Source organism: Venustampulla echinocandica, assembly GCF_003357145.1.
Source record: "Venustampulla echinocandica strain BP 5553 chromosome Unknown scaffold_1, whole genome shotgun sequence".
In the NCBI taxonomy this organism is placed as follows: domain Eukaryota; kingdom Fungi; phylum Ascomycota; class Leotiomycetes; order Helotiales; family Pleuroascaceae; genus Venustampulla; species Venustampulla echinocandica.
This window is the reverse complement of record NW_022474206.1, coordinates 4,512,449-4,525,967: the sequence shown is the minus strand read 5'-3', so window position 1 is coordinate 4,525,967 and position 13,519 is coordinate 4,512,449. Positions and strand designations below refer to the sequence as shown.

The following is a 13,519-nucleotide window of genomic DNA, read 5'->3' as shown; positions in this document are numbered from 1 at the left end:
ACAGAGCATCGAGCATAGAGTTCTCCGTCAGGTACAGCACAGAGTACACACAGGCATGAGCAGGCATAAGCAGGCATAACCCGCAGCCGCTAGTCCACGCTACCAGGAATAGGAACAGGAACAGGAGCAGCAAGCGAAGGGCGGTGCATGGGGGCGGCCGCTGCTTCGGGCCTAGCGTGCCAGCGGGGGGGGGACGAAGTGGTGGGAGGGGCGGAAGAGCGGAGGGGCGGACGGCGGAGGGCGGAGGGCGGAAGGGGTGCTAGGCCCAGTCCGGCGTAGCGGGTCAGTCACCGCGTACGACGGTGGCGACGGACGACCCCTGACCCGCCGGCTAACAGCGCGCCAAGCCCTACCTCGACTCCACGGCTCGACGCCGTACGTACGGAACAGAAGGCCCTGGAGTCGGGTGTTTGGGGGCTCGACAACGCTGGAGCGGAGCACAAGAACAATAGCAATAATACCACCCCAACTTCATATATGGCTATTCAATCACTACCACTACGAAGTCCTGCACTCCTCTGCTGTACTCACTCCTGCAGGTACCGGATACTCTGTTACTAACACCGCCAGTCGGCTGCTGGAACCCGGCCAGAGATCGACTCCCCCCCGCGTGTGTACGAAGTACGGAGTCTTGGTGCTGCTGGGCCGGTGTGTGCGTGACACCATCGACTCGGTGATGCTTGATGCTCCCACCATCCAGCCTAACCATGCTTCATGGCCGATCGCAGCGCATGGCAGCGCTCCCTATGGCCAGCCGGCCCAGCTTTCCACTACTTTGTACTTTGTACTGGCGGAGGGAAAAGGGGAGAGACGGTACGAAGGCACTCAGTACTTCTTTTTACGTAGCACGCAGGAGTCAGGACGGCATAAAGTCTCAGGGAGAGGGCGAGTGGACGAGAGAACTTCATCGCTCATGCCCGCCCCTGGATGCTGCCTCGCCATCCGCGTGCAGACGGTGTGCAGACATCGCAGACTCGCAGGCTCGCAACTCCCGCCCATCGCATCACACTCCCTCTCCCTCTCGCCCTCACCAATAATAACAACGGTTCTGGTATACTGGCGACTGGCTTCAGGATCCCGGCCGCGTCCTGCAGCTGCAACAACAACAACAACCGCAACTCGGACGAAGCCCCTGGCGTGGCCCATCCCGACCAACGACAGGCCCGCCGTCGTCGCTGGCGGCTGGACGCCGTTGACGGCCTGACGGGTTTGGGGGATTCAAGAGTTGCGGAGCTTGGGAGGGTCGTGGAGCTTTGGGACGTCGTTCGATCGCTTGGTTCGCAGAGCGCGCTTACGCCTCGAGAGTCGAGACATGTCGATTGCGGAGTGGAATCAAATCAAGAGGCTTCCTACTGCTGCTCCGAGTGTTTCGACCGGAGCAGATGTGGAGTGAGTTGCACGTTACTCCGTCCAACGGCGATACGTGATACCATGGACAAACACGATATCTGGTCGATATTATTCTCGTGGATACAACGGTTTGCGGCCCCCAGCAGGATGAGGCTTTGCCCCCGTACTCCCGCTTCCTTTTCGAATTCGTCATGCTCGTTGGCTACGATACGGAGAACTTGGCCCGTACTTATCCTGAGCTGAGAACATCAGATCGGGATGATGATCGAGGACCATTAGATGCCGTCCAGCCGCGGAGCACAAGGCAGCAGACCACACTGGCGGCGCCCTGTCTCCTGACCTGCTGTCCAATCGCCGAGCTCCCCGGCGATCCTCTGACGATCCTCTAACGAGCGCGCTCTGTAACGCTGCGCCCAAGCGTACCAGCAGCAGAGCATAATTGCCGCAGTCGAATCCACCGGGCGTGGACAAAAATAGTTTCACCAACATTGTGCAGATCATCGCAGCCTCGCGGCAATCACAGCAACAATACCTGAACAGCATCGATTTGAAGAATCCCAAGTACGAAGTACTTGTACCGTACTCTATCTTTTGCCACCCGTACTCCGTGGTCTGCAGGACGGCCAAAACTCCTATCAGCGGTATCCCGGCTATGAGCGCAGTAAATGCGCACTACCTCGTCTTAGCCAGGAACCCGCCCATAGTCGCATAAAGGGGGGATGCACCAGCGCGTCCGGTGTCGACCGGTGAGTCGTTCAGCCAATAGCGCCCAGGTTTACGACGGGGTGCTGCCTTCGAAAATAGAACAGAACAATAGCCCATTATCAGAAACGGGTCGAAGCCTCAGTTTTTCCGAATCCTAGAACAGAACGCATTTAGGCCGTTTCAAACGTCTTTGAGCTACGCACAGGGCAGGCGATGAGCCGCACCAGAAAAATTATCTGCTCTGCTCTGTCCCGAATCCCGATCCGAAGCGTCGAAGTTTCGAAGAGCAGCCCTACAAGCCCCTACTCTTATGTTCTTGCTTGGGCTCCAGGATGTTGGACTGATTCCGACTTCTTTTTCGGTTCTCGACCTCGCAAACTACGCCGCCTTCGCCATCGCCACTTCGCCCACGTTTTCCCTAGGGGGGCGCCATGAAGGGTAAATTCCGACCGACACAGCAAGTATTACCCGTGCTACGACACCAAATTTAGACCATACTCTGTACTCACCATGTCCAAAATACGCTCCTTTGGGCAGGGCCCCAAAAATGTTGATATATGATGAGGCCTGAGTAAGTCCCTAGGTTGGTATGCAAGCTACCTCATCTTTCCTCAGTTCAAGTCTGGCCAGATTAATAAGCATGAGATACTACGTATATTTCCTTGCCTCTTCGTGCCAAAGGGATGCTCGCTGCACCAGAGAAGCATCTGAGAATGGCCAGGGTTCTTCAACCGGGGCAGCGTGCAATGCATTCCGAAGACCCGATGCCGGTGTTTGATCGCACCTCTTGGACCTGGTCACATCGTCCGATGTAGCAAGCTACCCCATACATCCTTCTCTTATGCGTCGTCACCGCCGGTAACGATGTGCCAGAAAGAGTGAGGCATGAAGATCGCCATATATCCGAGAGGTGGAGAGAGCTCTTTGCAACACCAGTGTATCGCCAAGGCACCAGACCACAAGTGTGGTCGCGAAATTCTATCGTATTCAATGCATCTTCAAATCGGTCGCAGTAGAGGTCGTGCTGGATAGAGTGCGTCCACTCCTGGCCGCACTGATTAACATATACTTCGTAAATGCTTGTACATAACAAGTACGTACAAGGACGTACAAGTGAGTATAACCGCATTCATTTACGTATATTCCGTCCGATGTACGGAAATCCACAGTTCGAATCCTTCGAGAACATTTCCCAAGCTATAGATCCTTGATTATGCCTTGAAAATCCCTACCCTCTCATTTTCCAGATTCCAGGCTTCGACCAGAGCATGACGGCATATTGCGTGCGCTATGGCCGCGAGTGCTGCCTCTCTCTGGATCAGTGAGGAGTAGATTACCATCAGGGTGCTTCGATCAAAATCTATTCAGCTTTCTGTGCTCGGCTTTCTCTTTTTTTTCATGCTACCATGAATTTCGTTCATGCTTACCACTTTTTCTGCTGCCATTGATCGTCTTTTGAAGTCGGAAAACTTGGGGTTTATTCAAAGAGGCGTGTGTTATAGTACCAAGAGGGGTCAAGCTACCAATACCGTGATTTCTTAACTTAAGATACTGATTTTATAGAATATGATTATTATTTAGCACCTCATTTTCTCCGCTATATTACAAGCCTGGCTCCCTAGAGAGTAGCAGCCCTCATAGCTCAAAGCTTCTCTAAATCTTTTTTAACATCACAATTATTTTATGTGCCGTTTTCTTCCAGCCGCAAACTGCGGGCGATATCGAAATTATTGGCAGAATCAATAAATCCTCTAAGCTGAATTTAGGCTTGTCTCTATCTTTATCGTTTTAAGATTTTATTGAGATCTATTAGTTGATAGAAAGTTATATTTGGGTTGACTAGGTCTCATAAGGATATACTGTTCGCGATTGCTAGCAATTGCGACCGAAATACTTGATATATTGATTTTCTGAGAACTACCAAGACACGTTTGATTGCTTGATGGGTATGTTTAAGGTATGTTTACTTGTGTATATCAATATTGCAAGTGAGTTCTAACTCTAATACAGAAATATGAGTCTGACCCAGAAGATAGATAGCGTAAATATCTTAATTTCGGTTAGACATTTATACGGCTTGGGTATCTCAAATTCTAGTAAGATATTCATATAGCTTGAATACCTCAATTCTAGTGAGATATTCGCGTGACTTGAATACCTCGATGCACTTCTCGGTGGTTCGAATGAACTCGCTCATCTTCAAATATCAGCTGGCCTCATAACGTTTTTCTTACACAAGTTTACTAAGGAGAACTTCAATGAAATATTATATTTTATTACGCTATATATAAACTACGATAGATCCTCGATAAATAGTTTCGAACGTATCTGTACCCAGCACAAGAGATTTCATGAAACCCCGCAAGTCTTCATGTATATTCTCCGTAGTATAACGGAATACCTATACCTCCTAGTTTAGGTGAAGATAGGTACGAGTACGAGTATCTAGAACTATATAGATTTATTTCCTACACTATTATCCTTTTCTCTTATATTGTTTAAAGGGTGCGCTGGGAGGCTGCCAAAGCAAAAGCAGCTCTCACGGAAGATATAAAATATTGTTCAAGAAGGAGACAGGTTTCATATCCTCGAGCCTATGCCTGCTGATACTGACGATGAGGATGAAGATGAAGGGGATATTGCTACTGTTGAAAATATTGGTTTGAAGCGCCAGAGATATGCTTTTCTTATATAAGGTACATCGCTCGTTAGTTAGGGATGCGTTTATGTTTTCATGACAGCTCACATCTTCGAATTCGGGAGCGTTCTATAAATACTACGCCTAGACTAGGCATTTGTGCCGATGCAGGGGAGGGAGAGACTCTCTATCGATCTAAAACCTGATTGCCAGGTATATGAACAAGTTAACAACTGAAAAAGTATAAAAACTAAGATTGAATACTATAGTAGAACCTATACAGCTTCTTCGGCCTCGCAAACATTATAGTTACAGAAAGTTGAACTCCTCTCAATAATCGGGGGTGCGCATTGATCTAGGGTTAAATACTCTGGATGTTCTCTGCACATGCGTGAGATCGAAGGACACGTTATCACTGCATTCATGCTGGTACAGTAAGATAGGTGGCGCAGCCTGCACTGAGGGCTACGATATGTCTTGTAAGCGCTCGTGTTTCGAAGGGGCCAAATTTCCAGAGCAATAATTCAGAAGCACAAAGTCCGAGGAGTTGTACCATGTTAATTTGAAGATGTTTCTGCATTGCCCCCCGAGCTGCGCCTGGCCTTATGAGACACAGGCGCCTGATTATATGTTACCGCTGTTGAGACAATGTAGAAGGTAGAAGCACATGCAGAAGCACAAGCAGAAGCACCAACAGTCGTAGAAATAGAGTGACGTTGGTGAGTGCCCAGGGCTACCCGCCGCGGTACTCATTATCTGGAGGCCGCCCCGTGAGTGCAAGGATCAATCAGGGAAATGTATTGCTAGCAAACCACGCTTCCCCGCGAGTCAACGGACGCGCAACTCGACCACGAATCTTTGCCTTCGCTCATGAATCAGTAAATCCTGTCGTTTTAATATCGTTCTACCTCGCCTATCCTTTGATGGCTGAGACCTGCCTTGTTTATTCTCGTGCGTGGCTTGGACTCTACCGAACGTGGCGTATGTAAATCGACGACAGCTCCTCCTCCACCCTTCCGAACTTCCAAAGAGAGGTCTCAGCGGCCGCCAGCCCCGCGAATGCAGCTCAGCGCGATAAGATAGCAATTGAATTGCAATGGCGGAGGGTTCAAGTGGAGGGTCTCCGGACCGTCCGACACATCCACAGAGGAGGGCGACGACTGATCCTCCGCATACTCCAGCTGCAATGGATGGGCAATCCGCCACCGAGAGAGAATCACCGAGAGTTCGCTTTTCGGAGGATCTCGATAGGGCTACGGTGTCTGCATCTACTGGGAGACGACCTCCGAATCTGGATTTGACCTTGGACACGACGGTTATTCCCAGGAGATCAAGTGATGCTGCGCGCACACTGTCTGGTCTACAGCCAGGGAAAGCGACGAACCCTATATCCCCCACATCGCCGCAGACGAGGAACCGAGGATATTCGCTGAGGAGATCCCTATTTACAAGGGGCATAAATAGTCAATCAGAGACGGCCCCGCCTGAGATATTGGAAGTGCGGTCGTCGCAAGAGTCTGGGGATGCGCGACCTACATTGAACGAAGGGAAGCCGAGGCATTCGATCGTATCCCTGTCCTCCGACTATGAGAATGACCTGGCGATATCTCCCGTTCAAACGGGATACAGGCCTTCGGACTCGAAGGCGACAAAGGACCAAAAGACGTTTGGGACCTTGAGCCTACCTAACTACGATACATGGGCTAGGAAACGAGCCCAAGATAACGTCGTGGTGAAGAAGTTGAAAGGAATATATAAGGGCAAAGTCAAACCGCTTTTTGAACCAAAGAAGATCCCTCCGTCGAAAGATGGACGGCATATCGATCTCGATGCGTCGCGGAAGAGGCCGCTGATCGATGAGCGGACGGGAAGAGAATATATCCACAACACGATCAGATCTAGTCGCTATACTCTTTGGAATTTCTTACCGCGCCAGGTCTTTTTCCAATTCTCGAAGCTTGCAAACGCCTACTTTCTTTTGATCTCGATCATGCAAATGATTCCCGGCCTAAGTACTACTGGAACCTATACGACCATTGCTCCGTTGATGGTCTTTGTCGCTATTAGTATGGCTAAAGAAGGATATGATGATTTCCGCCGGTACAAGTTGGATAAGGTGGAGAACAATAAAAGTACTTCGGTTCTTCACTCTTATCGGCCGGTACAAGAGGATTGTGTACCGCCGTCGTCGAAGACCACCGATGGAGGTTTTAAGCGCTGGCTACCACAAGGGAACCCTTCCAAGCATTTTCACTCTGGGAAGACTACCGAAGATGTCTGCGAAATTTCTCTTGAGATGGAACCCGAAGGAGTAAAACATTGGGCAACGTTGAAGTGGAAAGATGTTAAGGTTGGAGATATTATCAAGCTTGAACGGGACGACAGCATTCCAGCCGATATGGTTCTCCTTTACTCGGACGGCCCAAACAGCATAGCTTTTATCGAGACTATGGCGCTTGATGGCGAAACAAACTTGAAGAGCAAACAGCCACCTCCCTCTTTAGCTAAGCTCTGCAAGACTTTGGATGACATTGGGACATGTTCCGCACACATTGTTGTAGAAGATCCAAACCTCGACCTTTATAATTTCGATGGAAGGGTGACTGTTGATGGCGAGACATCGCCTCTGACTACCAACGAAATCATCTTGCGAGGAAGCACCCTGCGAAATACGTCCACCGCTATTGGAATGGTGATTAACACCGGCGAAGAATGTAAAATCAGGATGAACGCCAACAAGAACCCTCGAACCAAGGCACCGGCAATGCAGGCAATAACCAACAAAATTGTGCTCATACTGGTGGTATTTGTCGTCTTACTGTCGCTCTTCTGCACGATTGCATACCAAATATGGGCGCAGAATGTTGAAAGCCACTCTTGGTATCTCATCCAGGCACGTGTGCCCTTTAGCCAAATTATCATCGGCTTCATCATTCTGTACAACACTTTGATCCCACTCTCTCTATACGTCAGTCTTGAAATCATCAAGGTCGGGCAGCTGTTGCTTATGAACGACGTGGAGATGTACGATCCTGTGTCGGACACACCTATGACTTGCAACACTACAACAATCCTTGAGAACTTGGGCCAAGTTGACTATATATTCTCCGATAAGACAGGCACTTTGACGGAGAACGTGATGAGATTCCGCAAGCTTAGTGTGGCTGGTTATGCCTGGCTGCACGATTTCGATTTGCAAAAGGAGGCTGCCGCTAGAGACGAGCAAAACTTAGAAGGCACTGATAAGAAGAAAAGGAAGGGCAAAGGTGTCGCCAAACGATTTTCGAAGAAAAGTGCCCCTAAGCACTCGGTAGAGAGTCCAACCGATTCTGATATTGCTTCAACAGCCCAAGTAGCATCCCCAGCCTCAATACGAAGGTCCGGTTCTCTGTGGAGGTCATCAGCAAGGCCTACAAGAGCCCAACCAGAACTTCGGACTGAAGAGCTATTGAGATTCATGCAACATAAACCTCACAGCATCTTCGCGAAAAAGGCGCGGTTCTTCTTGCTGTGTTTAGCGCTATGCCATACTTGTCTTCCTGAAGTTAAGGAGGATGGAGAAATTGAGTTCCAGGCCGCCTCCCCAGATGAATTGGCGCTCGTCAGAGCTGCACAAGATCTCGGGTTTCTTGTCATTGACCGACCAGCACAATCCATCACGCTCACTTATCCAGGCGGCCCTGAATCCCCTGAGACCATTACCGAGACCTATGACATCCTCGACGTAATCGAATTCTCTAGCAAAAGGAAGAGAATGTCCATAATTGTGAGGTTCCCCAATGGTAAGATCTGCATATTCTGCAAAGGAGCGGATTCAGCTCTCTTGCCTCGTCTAAAGCTCGCGGCATTAGCAATGGAGAAGGCATCGGAGGTTGTGCGCCGATCTAGTAAGAGGAAGAGCTTAGAGGCCGAGCAAGCTTTGCGTAGAATGAGTGAGCACAGCCCAAGGACGAGCTTTAGCAGGCCGAGTTTGAGTCATGGTAGACCCAGCATCGGCCGGAGAAGTATCGGACATGGAAGGTCCAGTATGGCGAGTACAAGGCTTCAACCCATCCGGGATGAACTTGACACTTGGTTAAAGGGGCGTGAGCATGATATTGAAACGGCAACAGAAGACCAAAGCGCATACCAATCACCCAGAGCATCTATGGGCAGATCCTCCTTTGCATCCGATCGAAGGGGCTCGACTTATGACATAGGCTTCGATGAAGTCGTGGATGAATCCCTGGTGCTGGATGATGCTGCTGTATTTGAACGGTGCTTCCAGCATATAAACGATTTTGCTTCCGAGGGACTTCGCACTCTTCTGTTTGGATATCGATTTTTGGACGAAGACGAATATCGTGGCTGGAAGAAGACCTACCTGGATGCAACAACAAGCCTCGTGGACCGGCAAAATTTGATCGAAGGCGCTGGGGAAATGATTGAGCAGAATTTTGATCTTGCTGGTGCTACGGCAATTGAAGATAAGCTTCAAAAAGGAGTGCCAGAGACTGTCGATAAGCTCAGGAGAGCAAATATCAAGATATGGATGCTTACTGGTGACAAGAGAGAAACCGCTATCAATATCGCGCACTCGGCCAGGCTGGCGAAGAACTACTCTGATATCATTATTTTAGACCATTCAACTGGCGCAGTTGAGCAGCGCATGGCAACTGCATTGTTAAATATCAGCCAAGGCAGTATCGCACATTCTGTTATTGTCGTTGATGGCCAGACCTTGGGCGAGATTGATGCGAACGAGACGCTCGCACTTCTATTTTTCGATTTGGTCGTGCTTACGGATTCAGTGATTTGCTGTCGAGCAAGCCCGAGTCAGAAAGCGTCCCTCGTCAAGAAGATTCGGACTAAGGTGAAGTCATCTATCACCTTGGCGATTGGTGATGGTGCCAATGACATCGCAATGATCCAAGAGGCTCATGTGGGGATTGGAATTAGCGGGAAGGAAGGCCTTCAGGCAGCTAGAATATCCGATTACTCTATCGCTCAGTTCAGATTCCTGCAGCGCCTATTGCTCGTCCATGGGCGCTGGAATTATGTCCGGACCGGCAAATACATCCTGTCAACATTCTGGAAAGAACTCATGTTCTACCTAATCCAAGCAGTATACCAGAAATGGGCCGGGTATACAGGCACATCGCTGTATGAGTCTACATCCCTGACAGTCTTCAACACCCTCTTCACATCACTCGCTGTCATATTCCTCGGAATATTCGAGCAAGATCTCAATGCGTCAACTCTGCTAGCCGTGCCCGAACTCTACGTTCAAGGCCAGAGGAATGAGGCATTTAACATCAAGAAATATCTAGCTTGGATGCTCATGGCTACTGTGGAATGTATGATCACTTACTTCACCATGTTTGGGTTATTCGGCGAGTCCCTCTTCACGAAGGACAACAACATTTTATCGATGGGCCAATTATGCTTCACCTCGGCTGTCGTATTTATTAACACGAAGATGTTGTAAGTTTAGAAGCATATTATCTCGCTTGAACTGCATTGAGGCTAATGATAATTAGGATCCTAGAGATGCATAATAAGACTCTAATCACAGCATTTGGCTGGATTATCTCGGTTGGTGGTTGGTTTATGTATGGAGAATCTTTCCTTTTTTTTTTAACTCGGCGAATCACTCGGGTTCCTAAAACTGACTATAACTAGGTGGAGCATCCTCCTATCATTCGCCCCTAAACCGAACACCAAGACCTACCTCCTCTACCCCCTCAGCGGAGGCTTCCTGACACGATACGGCCGGAACATCCTCTGGTGGCTCGTTGTCCTCCTCACACTCGCCTGTTTGACCGTCCTAGAGCTGGGTATAAGTAGTATCAGGAAGACATTCTGGCCCACCGACACGGAAATATTCCAAGAGCTTCAAAATGACAAAATTATCCGACAGCGCTTTGAAGAGACTGTCCGAGCGGAAGAGGAAGGCGGCGGCGGGGACGTCGAGCTGGAGAAGGAGAAGAAGCCCAGCCATGATGAAGAGAGAGAGGGGGAAATCAGAGAGCTGTTGGATCGGCCGAGAGTCATGACTGACACCACTGCCAACGTGGTTAAAAGTCCTGTTGATGTGAGAGATGGGGGTGACGGATTCCCTAATCGATACCCAGGCGGACACCTGACGCGGAGGAATTTATCCACGGAGATTGCGCAGAGAGATGATATTGAGATGGTGAGCAGCACTCATGGGGTGTCTAAGAAGAGACACTCCATTGATAGCGCTGAGGTGTTGGGACGAAGAACTTGAGGCTTGTTTTGTATATAGCGTTGGTGCCCTGTTTGGTTTTGTACATGTGCTTTTAGTCGCTCCTTTATGATTGATGGGGAAATGAGGGATTGGGATGGCATGGCAGCATGGATGGATGGCACTTATACCCTAGACCGGGAATTTTGGGCTTCGTTAGATGCGATGGGGCAACACATTGGATATGGGTTTTTGGTAGGAGGTGGGAGCTGTGGCGTTTATACTGGGTGCTTTTGCTTGATACTTGATACTCCTATTTGCGGATACTTGGAATGCTCAAATTTCACTCTTCACACAATGGTTCAACTCGAGGAAAATGAAGATCGTATACACATATTTCTGTCTTGTCTTATTCTAAAGCTCCATGTGGCGTCATCATCGATTCATTCACGGGTTCTAATTTACTACCGCATATGTTCTGTTCATCCTCTGCTTCATTCATGCCCGCATCACAGAATCGTTCCAAACCTATATACAATCATTAGCCACCAGATCCAGGTTTTAATATGCATACGAGGGAAAGAACTTACCCAAACGTCTGTTTAATGCTCCTAACGTAATACTCGCGCCAATTCCTCTTTGTAACCTCCTCCTGTCCAACAGGAACCCCGCTCCAGCTAACCCTCATAACCGTAACATTATCCACATCATTCTGGTCGAAGCTAATCTCGAGTTTAGAAAAGTGACCTTTTGGCCATTGATCCAATCGCCAGCTTTGCACGATCTTGGTGGGCTCGGTGAGCTCAAGATATTCGCCTGATACATTGCCGCCAAAGAGCTCGAATTTACCGCCTTTCTTGGCGCCCTCAAAGAGTTTTGGAGCAGCCCGGGTGAAGGCTGCGATCCGTTGGGGGTCGGTGAAGGTTTGGTAGAGTTCAGATGCTGGGGCGCGAAACTCTTCGGTATCCGTGACGGTTGTGGTGTTGACTGAGGTGCTAGTCTTGGACGGGTTGGAGGTGGTTACGGGTTGGGAAGATGCTGAGCTTGGTTGGTGCAACTTCGGCGTGGAGATACCGCTTGAAGGGTTGGAGCCCGGTGCGTGCTGGATGTCCTTGCCGTGCTCAGCGATCAGGGCTGGGCCTAGCTTTGCAAATTGCTTTCGCAATTGTGGGATGATCTTTGTGCGGACCAATTCTTTGACTGGTGCTTTGGAGCTTGCATCCGAGTAGATGTCTATGTCAAACTATAGTGTGTTAGTTGGCCCATACCAGGCGCCCAGAGGGGACGACGAGACATACAACATACTCATTTTCTTCAGTATCGTGTGCTACCTCAGGGATAGTGATGGTGCCGCTGACATCCTCAACGTCCTTGGTCGAGCCTGAGCTGTCAGCATGAGCGGTGTGAATTGGAAGTAGATGGTGGTATATACCTGAGTACTCAATCACAACCTTGACGTCATAGATGGTAATGACTTTTCCCTTCCGTTGATTAACATCGACATCGCCCTCCATGCTGATGACCTTGTCCAACTGGGCGGTAACGCCATTTTCCTCGGCTTTGATCTCTTTGATGCTCTTCTCCAACCATTGTCTGGCCCAGGGCGAGGCATCTTTATTCACCCAGTGCCAGTTGTTCGGATTGTGGAGCATGGTGGGCAGAGTTTTCTTGCGTGATGCTAAATAAGTCGGAATTCAATCGTGTAAGACTGAAGTGGTGGTCAACAAAAATCACACAAGAGGCGAGCTGAAAAGCTTGACGCGAGTGGATATTTATTCAATTGATCAGAAGAAACCCGAAGGTATAGCACTTTCCGCAAGGACTTGAGTACAAAGTCTGTCCAATAGGACTGGTGCCAGCTTTATCTTTCATCATTTCAAAAGGTGTCGAGGCTCTCAAGCGCCATGCGTGCTTTGGTTGCACATCCTCATCTCGAGAAATCGCAAAGTTGGGGGGAGGGTGAAGTAGGGACCGAATGGAATTCTCACATACCTTTCTTTAAGGTCTGTCATATAACCATCCAATCCTGTGCACGCACACGGCCGAGACAGCAGTACGAAGTAGAGCAGCGAGGATGTTGTTGTTTGGAGGGGAAGGTTGTGAGTCTCCAAAGAAGTAAAAATATGGGCTTCAGCTTAGAAGCATCTGGAACCATAATGGCCTCAGGCACTGCTCCCAAGCGCTCTCTCAGCCGTCCAAGAAGCTGGACTCGGCATTCTGGCGCTCGTTTCTAGGGGCCAGGAATCCATTGGATTGACCCGATAACCCGCTGCAGAAAGACACAAGCAAGGCACTTTCCAACCGCCTATTCATTTCTGTATTCAGCGAGAGTGATAGATTGAAGGGAAGAGTTTGAATTTCGAGTTTTCAACAATCTCGGAGCTCCTGCAGTGGGAAGAACTAGGCCCGCGCTAGCACTGATATGGCAGATGAGCTCCCTCGAAGTTTTGTTGCACATCGCAGTTTTGTGAACGTTAAGGTTAGGGTTAGAGTTAGAGTTAGAAGTCCATGGTGGCTGGTTGGTCAACAACCCTTCCAGTTATTTCTGTACTGTATCTCCTTACGAGTATCCAAACACCAATCCTTTAAATTCCTAGTGTTTTTCGTAATGCTTTATGCTGAGCTTTCCCAAAATTTAG

The 13,519-nt window shown here is 49.2% G+C and overlaps 3 protein-coding genes across 3 annotated transcripts; 2 read left to right on the top strand and 1 right to left on the bottom strand.

Moving 5' to 3' along the window:
* Positions 1–714: 714 nt before the first annotated feature.
* BP5553_04007 (uncharacterized protein) lies at positions 715–1,739 on the top strand (the record flags this gene model as incomplete). The annotated part of the gene is made up of 3 exons (XM_032012630.1): positions 715–813; positions 964–1,389; positions 1,497–1,739. The coding sequence occupies 3 exons, from the start codon at positions 715–717 to the stop codon at positions 1,737–1,739; spliced, it is 768 nt and encodes a 255-aa protein (XP_031872323.1).
* Positions 1,740–5,789: 4,050 nt separating this feature from the next.
* On the top strand, positions 5,790–10,943 carry BP5553_04006 (uncharacterized protein; the record flags this gene model as incomplete). Its single annotated transcript, XM_032012629.1, has 3 exons — positions 5,790–10,156; positions 10,213–10,284; positions 10,355–10,943. The coding sequence occupies 3 exons, from the start codon at positions 5,790–5,792 to the stop codon at positions 10,941–10,943; spliced, it is 5,028 nt and encodes a 1,675-aa protein (XP_031872322.1).
* A 446-nt stretch (positions 10,944–11,389) lies between these two features.
* Positions 11,390–12,532, bottom strand: BP5553_04005 (Uncharacterized protein; the record flags this gene model as incomplete). The annotated part of the gene is made up of 4 exons (XM_032012628.1): positions 11,390–11,408; positions 11,471–12,123; positions 12,179–12,261; positions 12,313–12,532. 4 exons carry the CDS (start codon positions 12,530–12,532, stop codon positions 11,390–11,392), a joined length of 975 nt encoding a protein of 324 aa, XP_031872321.1.
* Between the last annotated feature and the right edge of the window lie 987 nt (positions 12,533–13,519).